At 48.0% G+C, this 14451-nt stretch overlaps 1 protein-coding gene and 1 long non-coding RNA gene across 2 annotated transcripts in view; one reads left to right on the top strand and one right to left on the bottom strand.

Annotated features, from left to right (window-relative positions):
* The window catches only part of LOC309378858, a 230243-nt gene that overhangs the window by 167897 nt on the left and 47895 nt on the right, over nucleotides 1-14451 (top strand). The gene's annotated exons all lie outside the window — the stretch shown is intronic.
* LOC309378727 (uncharacterized protein) lies at nucleotides 8935-14445 on the bottom strand. The gene has a single exon (XM_081927343.1). It carries the CDS (start codon nucleotides 14401-14403, stop codon nucleotides 13318-13320), a length of 1086 nt encoding a protein of 361 aa, XP_081783469.1. The 5' UTR covers nucleotides 14404-14445; the 3' UTR covers nucleotides 8935-13317.

Below are 14451 nucleotides of genomic sequence, written 5' to 3'. Positions count from 1 at the left end.
GCCCTTCCCCTGCACCAAGCAATACCCCTTGCCTAAAGAAGCCATTGAAGGATTAACACCCATGATTGAGGACTTCCTCGAGAAAGGGATCCTAGTTCCATGCGCCTCACCCTGTAATACCCCTGTGCTCCCTGTAAAGAAGCCCTCAAAGGAAGGAGCCCCAGTCCGATACCGTTTTGTTCAAGACCTGCGACTAGTGAACCAGTTTGTAATACCCCGCCACCCAGTGGTGGGCAACCCAAACTCCCTCCTGAACGCAATTCCGGCAGGAACAACTTGGTACACTGCCGCGGACTTATGCTCCGCCTTCTTCAGCATACCCCTGGACCCAGCTAGCCAATTTCTCTTCGCTTTTACCTGGGGACCCAGTCAATTAACTTAGACGAGGTTACCCCAGGGATACGTAGAATCACCAGCAATATTTTCAGCCATCTTACACCAAGATTTACAGGACATCCATCTCCCTGCAAGCTCCACCCTCTTGCTCTACGTTGATGATCTCTTATTATGCTCTACTAGTGAAGAAGCATGCAAAATAGACACTAAACACCTCCTATCTGAACTAGCGAGAAAGGGACATAAGGTGTCCCCAAAGAAACTCCAGTACTGTAAACAGGAAGTAAAGTATCTCGGGCACATCTTAGGAGTGGGTACCCGAAGCCTCGCCACCGACAGAGTTGAAATGGTCACAAAAATCCCCCTCCCTAAAACAAAGCGACAGTTGCGCGGCTTCCTTGGAATGGCCGGCTTTTGCCGAGCATGGATTGCTGGATACAGCGAAATAACAAAACCTTTAACCGCTATGACCCGCCAAGATCACCCAGACACATTGGTCTGGGAAGAGGAAGCTTATAAATCCTTTGAACGTCTGAAACGAGAACTGAGATCCACTCCTGCCTTGGGACTGCCCGACTACCGAATCCCCTTTAACCTGTTCATTCATGAACAAATGGGGGTCGCTTCGGGCGTTTTGACTCAAACCTTTCGGGATCAAGAAAGGCCAGTAGCCTATTATAGCCTACAGTTAGACAATACTGCGAAGGGAGCCGTAAGCTGCCTCAGAGCAATTGCCGCCGCTGCGGTCCTCCTCGAGAAGGCCCAAGAAACGGTACTGGGACATGAAATTACCATCCATGTTCCCCATTCTGTCTCTACTCTTTTAACTCTGAGAGGCTGTCACCACTTCTCCAACTCCCGCCTAAACCGCTACGAAGCCCTTCTACTAACTCCCTCCAACGTCACCATCAAACGTGTCAACTCCCTCAACCCAGCCACCTTATTACCCCTTCCCGACGACGGTACCCCACACCATGACTGCACCAAAATAGTTCGACAAGCTGAGAAACCTCGAGAGGACCTGGATCACCTTCCCTTAGAAAACCCGGACTTTATACTTTATACTGATGGCAGCTCCAAGGTTATAAATGGAGAGAGGAAGACGGGGTATGCTGTCGTTTCTGATTTCGACGTTCTAGAATCCAACCCCATTAACCCGCAATACAGCGCACAAGCCACGGAATTAATTGCACTCATACGCGCTTGTGAGATCAGCGAAGGGAAAAGAGTTACCATCTACACAGATAGCAAATACTGCTTCGGACTAGTACACACAACCGGCCAAATATGGCTTCAAAGAGGTTTTTTAACTGCTGCTGGCTCTCAAATTTCACATGCCGCCCTAGTGGAGAGACTGCTAACAGCCATCCACTTGCCCACTGCGATAGCCGTTGTCCATTGTAAGGCCCACACCAAAGGAAGTGACCCGGTCTCAAAGGGAAATAGGCGAGCGGACAAAGCAGCCCAGGCAGCCGCACTTCGCCATCCTAACAATGAGTCCGAATTCCAAGCCCTACAGTTCCCCGCAGACATAGATCCCACCCAAATATACGAAACAGCCCCAGAAGAGGAAAAGTCCTCATGGAAATCCCTAGGCGCTACCGAACAAAGTGGCATGTGGATCCTCCCCGATGGTAGACCTGTCCTCCCAAAAGCCTGGACTCCTAAATTAGTTAGGATCCTCCACCAGCAAACACACTGGGGAAAGGGAAGATTAATAGAGCACGTAAAAAGGTCTTGGTATGCCTCCGGAATAGCAGCCGCGGCAACGGCAGCTTCAAAAAACTGTACCACTTGCAATAATTTCAACCCTAAGCGCGAGCCCAGAAGACCACCAGGGGCCAGACCATGGGCTTTTATCCCCTTTGAGAGCTTACAATTTGATTTTATTGATCTGCCTCAATGCCAAGGTTTCAGGTACGCTCTGATCATAGTTGACCAATTCTCTTCTTGGGTAGAGGGATTTCCCTGTCGAAAAGCCACCGCCACAGTGGTCGCTAGAGCTCTCTTACAGGAAATTATTCCCCGATTTGGGGTGCCCCGCCGTATAGACAGTGATAGGGGAACCCACTTTACCGCTGACGTAGTGCAACTAATAGCCAAAGCTCTCCAGATAAAGTGGGACCTCCATACTCCATATCACCCACAGTCTTCCAGCCAAGTAGAGCGCATGAACCAAGAAATAAAGACACAACTGGGAAAGCTTTGCAAACTCACGGGGTTGAAATGGGTGAATGCACTCCCACTAGTCCTTCACAATATACGCAGCGCTCCAACTGGACCTTTGAAACTTTCTCCATTTGAACTCATATTCGGGAGACCCCCCCCATCTATAACACCCTATTCCCCCTCTCAGAACTGGAGGTGGGAGAGGCAGAACTCACTAACTATATTATTCAGCTGCAGACACAGCTCCAGCGTCTCCACCAATATGCAGCCGTCGAAGGACAAAACCTACCCATCAATGTGCAGGCTCACTCCTTCCAACCAGGCGATTGGATCCTCGTCAAAGTCTACCAGAAACAACCTCTCCAACCTTCCTGGGAAGGTCCTTACCAGGTACTTCTAACTTCACCAACCGCTGTGAAAGTAGGAGAGAAAAGCGCCTGGCTACACCACACAAGGTGCAAGGCATCACCTCCGCCCCAAGAGACGCAAGAAAGCCTTGGGGAGGACTACACCTTTGAAGCCCCACCTCCCTCACCAACCTCCTACATCGACGACGAGGAGGAACAGACCGGACCTGATCGGGGCCAAATTCGGGCTCAACAGACCGGACCTGATCGGGGCCAAATTCGGGCTCAACAGACCGGACCTGATCGGGGCCAAATTCGGGCTCAACAGACCGGACCTGATACAACACCACCCAACTGGACATCCGAGATCATCCCGGATTCCGACGCTATCAAGCTGTGCCTAAAGCTCGTTTGACAGCTCCGTTGACAGCTCCGTTGACAGCTCCGTTGACAGCTCACCTGACAGCTCCGTTGACAGCTCCGTTGACAGCTCATTTGACAGCTCATTTGACAGCTCCGCTGACAGCTCCGCTGACAGGTCGCTTGACAGCTCCTTTGCAGTTCGTTTGACCGCTTGATCATGGATCTCCTTTTCGTCTTCTTCTTCGCCGGAATCCTAACCCGATCTACAACTATACCCATGAACCACTGTATTGGACTACCCACTGACTACCACTTCTTAGATTACCACCGAGTGGAGACAGGGGGGAAGTCGAACCCTGACCGAATGGGGGACTTTGACTTCTGCCTCCCCGAATCTCGGACACTACTACGCCATTCCCTCGTACCCCGACTAACTGATAATGAATACTGGGAACTCTTCGTTCGAGACAAAAACTTACACCGGATTGGATCAGCCGCCGTCACCATTGACCGCTCTTACTACCGCCTCCAGTGTAAAAACGGGACTCATTTCCTTTACGGAGGCGGGGAACTTTTGAGAAATCCAAATTGGACCGAAATTAAAAAAGGAGGGGCCACCTCTTCCTACACTGACACAACTGACCCCTCGGACAACCTGATTTTCGGATTCCAATGTCTCCTCATGGCCCTGGAGCCCCGAAAACCCCAGCTTCAAGGACTTTGCCTGAGGGGGTTCTGCTGCCTTTGGAACCTCGGAGCCACCCACGACTGGAAGGGTGCAGAATACCTAAAAGGTTGGTACCACCCAGCACACCCCTCTCGCCCCCCCCCCACCTGGGATTCCGCCGGACCCCTGAGATGTGGGGGCATAGCCAGGGACCGGCAGCTCCTTAATACCACTGACCCACTTCATCCTCTCGGCACGGCACCCCGACAGCTCGGTAGCGACGCCTCCCTCCCAGGAGAAGATCTTCTTTCCTCCTGGGAACAGAACTCCTATATTAAACTCCTCAGCCGGGTGGCTCAGGAGGCACCCTACCCGGAATGCTGGGTCTGCGCCCATGCACCTAGCCACCTCCAGCAAAGCCTTCCCCTCGTTCCGGTTCCAGTAACTATACAACAATTCCAGTCTGGGGATGTCGTCTCTTGGAATCTAACTGCATTAAACCTGACCCATCAATACCTTTATCTAACTGGCCCTACAAAGGGACCCCTTTGCCGCACCTTCACCGGGGAAGGGACATTCATCGGGTCCAGTACCTGCACCTCCAACTTGGAACTTTTACCTAATGGCCAAGCCACCGTCACTGATGTGATGGGATCCCAGACTTTTCAAAATCTTACTCTCGCCTGGGCCACTATCCTCGGACACCCTCCAACCTGGCAACCTCAACACACTGACTCTCTGTTATTACAAGCCTTTGCCTCAGGAAGGATGGAATCCTACCTCAGTGGCTTGTTTTGGGTATGCGGCCATCGGGCATATACCTGGGTGAGCCCACATATGTCGGGTTCCTGCTTCGTCGGTTGCATCGTCCCAGGCATCAGAGTAGTCCCTCATCTGCCCCCAGGGAGGCAGAGGAATAAGAGGGACCAGAAGGGACTATCGGACCTCTCCGACGTCGCCGCAAACGGAGAGACCATAGGTCGGGCACTCTTCCCCGCCTACGGGGCAGGATCTAACCACGTCGACATCCTTCGACTTACTGACATCCTCCTTAAGTTTATGCAAGAAACAGCCCAAATCACAGATTCCCTGATGTCGGAGTTGTCTGAGGTGAGACAGATGGGCTTACAGACCAGGATTGCGACGGACTTTCTGCTGTCCAGCCAAGGAGGGACGTGTGCCTTGATTGGTACTGAGTGCTGTACGTATGTAACAGACCGAACCCTGAACATCACCGGACATCTGAATAATATCCATGAGCTCGCAGGGAGGTTAACCGAGATACAGCACGAGGGACTATCTGATGTGGACTTATGGAACTGTTTGCCTAAACTCGGATGGCTCCGACAGCTGCTTAAGGTGATATTGCTTACTGCCCTTGTCATTGTCCTTTGCATCTCCGTACTCTGCTGTACCATACACTGTGTCTCTCCTTGCTGCTCTCTTCTCCGCTGTCCTGCTCAATCCACCCCTCTTTCTCTCCGAGCCTATTCCCGTTCCCACAACGGCCCCGTCTTCCCCGAATACGTGCAAATGAGACACCTGGGGGAAGGAGAGTACGAAATCACAGGGGTATAGGGTGCGGAGAAAGGATTTGCAAGTTCTTACAGAACTTTAATGCAAATCTATCTCCGAATGGGGGACTGATACGGAAGGAGAAGGGGGGGTACCTTTCCTCATCTCCTCCTCTTCCACAAAGGGGGCCCGAGGCGATGACCTCGACGGCGCCCAGCTCATGAAACCCCACACTGTTGCACAAGCACCACATTATACCCCTTTGACCTTATAAAATGATATTCTTCCCTTCTATAAATGGGCGAAATAAGCCCTTCTTTCCTAAACCCTCCTTCCGCTCTATTTTAACATGGGTTGACCGTATCAAACTGCATCCTCCATTGACTACAACGGCCGCGTCTCAGCCAATCAAAAGCATGCATTCCCCTGCAGGAGCTAGCTCAGGGAGCTCTTGCACGCCTCATTTAACCTCCTGACAAGTTGTTGACGGCTCCCCGCTGCGAGAACAATGGAACCGAAACCAGCGACCTTGTAAAACTGTTACAATGTATCCATTTGTTTCCGCTTCCAATATACAATATACACTTGACCGGCAAGGGGCTGAGAGCTTCGGAAAATGATATAAAATCAACCAAAGCTTCGATTTTCTCCATTTAAACGTCGTTTTACTCTGTTCCCTCCGGACTCCATGTTGCTGCCCCACTTCCATAATCTCCTGAGCGACAGGTCACGTACTCAGGAAGACCCTAATCCGGTCGGATCGCTCTGCCAAACCCTTCCTCCGGGCAATGCCAGGTGGCAGACGATGCATATCTACTCCATTGCCTCGCCATCACCTGTACTCAGGAAACGTTTATCCATGTTTATCTATACATATCCCTTACTCTGCATATCTCCCCCTCCCTTCCTGGAATGCTGATCCATGTAACCCCACCTGTTTGTAATATATTCATGACGTTTTCCCGTGTAACCCAACCATTCCATAATGTATTCATGACGTTTTCTGCACTGTATTCTGGGACTTGGAGGGAACATTTAAAAGTCTATGTCACCCCATTCTCAGGGTTCAATCCCACTTTGAACCTGTTGGCCAATAAACTCGGATCTCCACATCTTGCTCCGTCTCCGGCTGAACTCACTTCTTCCGCTAGGACCCGCGGACTCAGTCCGACGAGCTGGGTGGCAGGACAACTCCGCACCCGGAATTTACCGTAACAGTAGGGACGCGGGTGGCGTTGTGGGTTAAACCCCAGAGCTTAGGACTTGCTGATCAGAAGGTCGGCGGTTTGAATCCCTGCGACAGGGTGAGCTCCCGTTGCTCGGTCCCTGCTCTGGCCAACCTAGCAGTTCGAAAGCACATCAAAGAGCAAGTAGATAAATAGGTACAGCTCTGGCAGGAAGGTAAATGGTGTTTCCGTGCATTGCTCTGCTTTGCCAGAAGCGGCTTAGTCATGCTGGTCACATGACCCGGAAGCTGTATGCTGGCTCCCTTGGCCAGTAAAGCAAGATGAGCGCCACAACCCCAGAGTAGGCCACGACTGGACCTAATGGTCAGGGGTCCCTGTACCTTTACCTATATGTACTGTAAGCTGCCCAGAGCGGCTGGGGGAAGATACTAATACTAGAACTTCTACAGTGGTACCTCAGGTTACAGATGCTTCAGGTTACAGCGCTTGAGGTAACAGACTCTACTAACCCAGAAATAGTACCTTGGGTTAAGAACTTTGCATCAGGACGAGAACAGAAATCGCGAGGCGGCAGCAGGAGGCCCCATTAGCTAAAGTGGTACCTCAGGTTAAGAACAGTTTAAGGTTAAGAACGGACCTCCAGAACGAATTCAGTTCTTAACCTGAGGTACCACTGTAATATTATTATTATCGTGTGATTTTTTTGTAGTTATTTTGGAATTCGTACTGCAATATCAGCTCACGAAAAGTTATGGGCGGAGAAAATCACAGGGTTGCCATAAATTATAATCCCACCCACAAACTCTCATTCACACACAGTCTGTAAATTTGGGGAGGTCACACACCTCACCTGTGCTAATACTGGCAGTCTTTGGCCTGCACAGGCACACCCGGTGTGTAGAGCCTCCAGCCCCAGGCACTGTCTATCCTGAAAATGGGTCCTTTGACTGGGAAGATTCATGAAGTCGCTTTCATCGGGATGCTGAAGGATTGTATCTCAGCTTGTCAGTCACTCTGACACTGCCTACAAAGAATAAGAGGAACAGAAATGCTTTTGAGGTGCAACTTCTGTATCAATCCTGAGAGCCATTCCATGGACTCTGCACCCCTGTTTCTGATGACAGGTGTACATTATCCTCATCCTCAGTGGAAAAGACAATAAAGATGGAAGCCTGAGAGAGAGGAAAAGGTTTCTGGCTGCTTCCTGGTTGGGATTGCGGAAACAGAGAACGGCTTCTGAGAAGGCCTCCCCCCTCCCCTCTTCCTCTCGGGATTTCCTCTCCTCTCCAGGGGGACCAATGGTTGGACTGGGCAGAAGTGCTGAGTCTGGACAGGGCAGGGGCTCATGGGGTGGGAAGAGGATGGAGACTGCAGGAAGCAAGAGGTGGGGGGACTGGACCCCCCACTTTCCAGGGATCCCTCTCTGGTCGCCTTGAAGGGGGGGCCGATTCCTGGGCGGGAGGAAGAAGGCAAGGCGGCCGCTCCGGAGAGTCCCCAAGGAAGCCACGATGGAGACGCCCCCCCCAAGACTGGTCTTCCTATCTGCGCTTCCCTGCCTCGGGGATGCCCCCTCCCTTCTCCCCCCACTTCCATGACCCCCTCTCTTTCTCCCGGAGTCTCCCCTGCACCCAGAGGCTTCCTTGGCACCACTCACCCCACGTCCTGCTCCCCCATCTCTCCATCCTATGCCCCCCCCCGAACAGGAGCAAGGGAGGGAGAGGGGGGTCTCTATCCAGGCGCCTCCCGCACCCCTTAACCCTTTCCTGGCCCGCTTCTCCGCGCCCCAGGGAGTCCTCGTGAGTGCGCCCCCATGTCCGCCCCTTCACAGCAGGCGTGCCGGGATCCAGGCTAGATCAGCTAAAAAAAAAAAGGGAAAGAAAAAGAGAGAGAGAGGAAGGAGGGGGGAGAGGAGGTTTGGAGAGCTTGGGCTGCAGGGAGAAACTTATCCAAATTTCCTTATGTAAAACTTGGAACCATTGAGGGAAATCACCCTTAATGTGTCCTTTGCTCCAGGGGCTGCGTAAGACAAAAGGGTTAAGTACTGGACCAGCAAAAGTCAAGAGGTTGCCAAGTTTCAAATCTTAACATGCCAAATTCTTTTCACAGGTAAATATCAAAGCATTCCCCCCCTCAATGGAATTTAAATCACAGACTTTGTGTGCATTTTAGGAACAGCATTTCCTGACAGGCTTCTCACATGAAATAATTTTCCCTTTTAATAGGATATGTGAACCGCGATAACAAAGTGTATGTCCCTTCTTTTCTCCCACAGCAACTTTCTTTCAGTTCTGTGAAACAAGTCTGAATCCCTGCTATATTAGTGACTTCCATCTCTTTGTGGCTTTGACACTTTTAAAGTTACAAATAATCTGTTTTCATTTATTTAATCCGTTTTTCCATGATGTCTATGAAATTAATCAAAGCACAACCAAACATTGTTTGTGGAATGGTATTTGTTTACCTTTTGCCTGAGCATTTCTTATTAATTCTGTCATTTTGGCTAGTTCAAGGTACTTGCACAACTTTAAATTGCCATTCATTTTTTCTTGGTATTAAGTCATTTCCCAGTATTTTGCTATTAACATCCTAGCTGATATTGTCATATCAAGAAACACTCTTTTATTTTCATTGTTACTTCAGGTTTCCTAAAATCGTGTGTCTTAGCATTTATTTATTTTTGGTTCCTCATAGGTCATTGTGTGTGTGTGTGTGTGTGTGTGTGTGTTATTATTATTTTAACCTTGTATTTTTTTTACGGTTCTCTTTCTCTACATATGGAGTAATTTTTTATTTAATAATATGGAAGGGAGAAGAAAAAAACAAAGTGAAGGAAAGCAAACAAACTTAGCAGATAATAACAGTAATTATATGGAAATGTGATAATAATATTGAAATGAATAAAACGCTTAATCCGCTAAGATTTTTATTATTTGCAGCTTCCCACGGAAACTGAAGGACATCCTTTTTGCCTTTCGCCCCTTCCCTTTTCTAACTGTCTTTTAAGTCCCTAAAACCCTGCCCCTTACAGGATATCACTTCTACAAATGTGTTACGACAGATCCAATGAAAAGCTTCGCCACCACAAGACCTGCAACAACAACAGACACCAAAGTTTTCAAAGTGGCCACAGCAATTTCTTTCAAAGGATATAGACTGCCGGGGGAGTGGGGCTGACAAAGGGGGGAGGAGTTGAATTGCAAGGACATTTTCTCACTTTTGAACCTCAAGACTGTGCTCCGGCATTGAGAAGATACATGCATAAAAATATCACAATTGTCTCAAGATATGCAACTGATACTTAATTAGATTGTTTTGTATTATGTGTTATTATGTAGGAATGTTAAAATGTGTCCAACAGTGTGTTATTTCCACAAATGGGGGGGCTATTTTGTGGCTATTTTTGTGTGTAATTGCTTTTATGTTTAATGTCTTATTCCTTACACCCCAGTGGAGGATCCTCATACATTTTATGCCTTTTAACAGATCAGGCTATTATGTAGTCCAATGTTTAGAATTAGATAAATTTATAACCACATTTCGTTGTTTCACCTGGCACTCTGCCAACTTCCCTACCCATTTTAAAAAATGTGCTAAAACTCACTTTACCAAGGAGGAGCTTCAGGAAGGTGTATATGCTTTGGTTTAGCCGGAATAATCCCTTATAGAGTTAAATTGACTTATTTGGACAAGTGCCCCTTAAGAATGGTTTTGCTTTAACAGATTGGTTTGAAAAGTTGAGAACCATGGGGCAGGATAAATTCAAATTGGACTCAGTTTGAATTGGGCAAGTGTATCCAGGCTGCAATTAGCTTTTGGTCCTTAAAGTGCAAGTGAGCAACTTCCCATGACTGCAAGACCAGAGCCTATAATAATAAAATCCCATGGAATGGCCAAGGCAAAGACATTTCTCTCATGACGTGTCCGAAACCTGTGCCAGCTTTGGTGGGTGCCAGGCAACATGGTTAATATGAAAGCCCTAAGTGGATTCACCAGGGATTGCCACTACTGTGACACCATGTCGGTGTGAGACCACAGAAGAGCTACCTTCGCACCTGAGAACACAAAAACGGTGGAGCTAAAAAAACCAAACTGCATTTTTTTTCAGTCAGTAGTGGACCTTCCTGCTAAATGTAAAGCATAGACCACTATTGAACAAAATACAACAGGTGTTCTTTTATGTGATATCCTATATCCAGCTATCTGCACTACTATACTTGCAAATGACCTTAAGAGGCATGGCTTGCAAGTCCCCTTCAGGTTTGCACAAACCCACACATCTGGTACGGTGGATACCAAATTATTTAGTGCATATCTATATAACATACACGTACATTGTATTGGTCCGTGTTGCTCCCTCCTTTGCTGCCCTGTTCAACCCACCTCCTTTTCCATTAGAGCCTATTCCCACTCACAGGGCACTCCTACCTTCACCGAGATTTAGGGTGCGGAGAAAAGATTTGCAAGTTCTTACAGAACTTTAATGCAAATCTATCTCCGAATGGGGGACTGTTACGGAAGGGGGGGGGCATGTCTTCTTCACCTTCTTCTTTGCTACAATATATCAATTTATTTCCAATTGTCAATGTCAAAAGGGACTAAAATCTATAAAATTCATAGAAAATCATCGTGCCAAATTGCTCAATTTCTCTAGGACTCCATCACACCTCCCCTGTCCTCCATGATCCCTCAAGCAAGGTGTCAAGACCCTAATCCTGTCAAATCACTCTGCCAAGCCTTTCCTCCAGGCAATGCCAGTACATGGACCATTGTCTTCTCATCAGGATGTGCTTATCTGCGCATATCTCCAGCTCTGCATATTCCCCCCTCCCTCCTCCATATGTTAATCCTGTGTAACCCAACCTCTTCTTAAGGTATTCATGATGTAATCTGTGTAACCCAACTTCTTCTTAATGTATTCATGATGTAACTGGGATGTGTTTTGCACTGTATTCTGGGGCATGGAGGGAAGTTTCAAAAGTTTATGTCACCCCTTTCTCGCGGTTCAATCTCGCCTTGAACCTGTTGCGCAATAAACTTGGATCTTCTGCAGCTTGCTCCTGTCTCCGGCTGAGCTCATTTTCCTCCGCAGGGACCCACGGACTTAGTCCGACGAGCTAAGTGGCAGAGCAGCCTCGCACCCAGATTTTACCGTAACATCCCGATCAGAGGAATTCCGCCATTACCGGAGGCACAAACCCGGACGTCTTCGAGAACACTGTCCCACCATCTCATCCTGTGTCATTCCCTTCTCCTTGTGTCCTCCATCTTTCCCAACATCAGGGTCTTTTCCAGGGAGTCTTCTCTTTTCATGAGGTGGTCAAAGTCTTGGAGCCTCAGCTTCAGGATCTGTCCTTCCAGTGAACACTCAATTTTTTGGGGGAAAATCAATAAAAATGATTAAAAATAAAATAAAATCCACACCCCAGGATATTTCCCCTATCACCTCTTTTCCACCTTCCCCCCCACCTTTTTTCACCCCCATACCTAAAACCCAGACATCCTACAGTGTGCCAGGATTGTGACTCCTGCCCTCAGCAAACAAAATAGCTCCCCCCCGATGCTTAGGTGCCCTGAGGGCTGTGCGGGACCCCCAATCCTTGAAATGAAAAAGGGAGGGGCTCAGAAAACCTGAAGGGAGCAGGCGGGGAGGGGGCTGTACAGGATCCAGAAGCTCCTTCTCACTGATTCCCCCCCATGAAGTTCCTTTAAGACCCCACATTGCAGGGGGCAGCCTCACCTGCAGCGAAACAAAATGCAGATGCCCTAGACGAGTGGAGCCAGGCTGGGGGGCACCGTGGGGACCCCAGAAATGTGCCCCTAGAAGAAATGTGCCCCCTCTGTTGGAGGCAGCCCTCCTCCTGAAACACCAAGAGACTAAACGGACAGTTCTCTGAATGGAGAGGAGCAGAAAGCGGAGTCCCCTCAAGATCAGTATTGGGACCTGCGGCTTTTCAACTTGTTCATAAATGATCTAGACTTCGGAGGGAGCAGGGAGGGGGCAAAGTTTGCTGATGGCAGTAAATTGTCCCGGGGTACATGAGTGAACTTGGGGCCCCCAGGATACTTCCCTAGTACCTGCACCCCTCCTTCTCTCTCTTGAAATTAGGCTTGGAGGGAAATATCCCATTCAATTTCAGTATTCCAAGTTTTCTTCAGAACGCGCAGGGGAGGAGGCAGCGATGAAATTCTGGTGAAGAAGCAGTGCTGGGAGATCATGCGGTGGGAGAATGACAGAGTTTGGTGCAAAAACCAAAGGTACTTTCATCTAAAATTATACTCACCATTGTGAGATGTTGCCTTCATTATTTCATTATTATACAGTTTTACATATAAACACCAGAACTTCACATATACCTCATGCTTTTCGGAATGATTTCCTGCTGAGTTCATTGCTCAGAGTGGACTCTGAGAGGAAGACGTCGCACACTCCATACATCTAAATGGGTTCTCCCAGGTGAGAGTCCCTGCATGTTCCTTGATAACTCCGTTATAAATAAAGCACTTTTTGCAATCTTTTCATTTAAACTGCTTCTCCTCTCTGAGTTTGTTGATGGTTTGAAGGATTTCAACTCTTAAAGTTATTCCTGTCCATAGGTCTGTTGATTCTGAACTTCCACTAAGAGTGAACCTCTATCTACTTTCTTGATATTTATATGGTTTGTCTTTTGTGTGAGTTTGTTGACAAAAATCAAGGGTTCCACTCGGACTGAAGCTCCTTCTACAGTCCATACCTTTAAATACTTTCTCCCCTGTGTGTCTGCTGATGTTTTCTAAGATTTCCACTCTGAGTGAAGCAGTTACTGTACTCCATACATTGAAATGGTTTCTCCCCTGTGTGAATCCGTTGATGATTTCTAAGGTGTGCACTCTGACTGAAGCTCTTTCCACACTCCATGCATTTAAATGGTTTCTCCCCTGTGTGAGTCCGTTGATGTCTTCTAAGGTTTCCACTATAACTGAAGCTCTTTCCACACTCCACACATGTAAATGGTTTCTCCCCTGTGTGAGTCTGTTGATGTGATCTAACCTCTCCACTCTGACTGAAGCTCTTTCCACACTCTATACATTTATGTGGTTTCTCCCCTGTGTGAATCCGTTGATGATTTCTAAGGTGTGCACTCTGACTGAAGCCCTTTCCACACTCCATGCATTTAAAAGGTTTCTCCCCTGTGTGAGTCCGTTGATGTCTTCTAAGGCTTCCACTTTCATTAAAGCTCTTTCCACACTCCATACATTCATATGGTTTCTCCCCTGTGTGAATCCGTTGATGATTTCTAAGGTCTGCATTCTGACTGAAGCTCTTTTCACACTCCATGCATTTAAATGGTTTCTCCCCTGTGTGAGTCCGTTGATGTCTTCTAAGGTTTCCACTATAACTGAAGCTCTTTCCACACTCCACACATGTAAATGGTTTCTCCCCTGTGTGAGTCCGTTGATGTGATCTAACCTCTCCACTCTGACTGAAGCTCTTTCCACACTCCATACATTCATATGGTTTCTCCCCTGTGTGAATCCGTTGATGATTTCTAAGGTGTGCACTCTTACTGAAGCTCTTTCCACACTCCATACATTTATATGGTTTCTCCCCTGTGTGAATTCGTTGATGTATTTTAAGGTCTCCACTCTTACTGAAGCTCTTTCCACACTCCATGCATTTAAATGGTTTCGCCCCTGTGTGAATTCGTTGATGTATTTTAAGGTCTGCATTCTGACTGAAGCTTTTTCCACATTCCATACAATTATATGGTTTCACCCCTGTGTGAGTCTGTTGATGTCTTCTAAGGCTTCCAGTATCATTAAATCTCTTTTCACACTCCATACACTGAAACGGTTTCTCTCCTGTGTGAGTCCGTTGATGTTGTCTAAG

Source organism: Podarcis melisellensis, assembly GCF_964234715.1.
Source record: "Podarcis melisellensis genome assembly, chromosome: 10".
NCBI classification, from domain to species: domain Eukaryota; kingdom Metazoa; phylum Chordata; class Lepidosauria; order Squamata; family Lacertidae; genus Podarcis; species Podarcis melisellensis.
The sequence above is the reverse complement of the archived record's forward strand: the minus strand, read 5'-3'. Positions and strand labels throughout refer to the sequence as shown.

What these genes read in the sequence shown, in the direction of transcription:
- LOC309378727 (XM_081927343.1), bottom strand. Translation starts at nt 14,403, where the DNA reads ATGGAGTGTGAAAAGAGATTTAATGATACTGGAAGCCTTAGAAGACAT.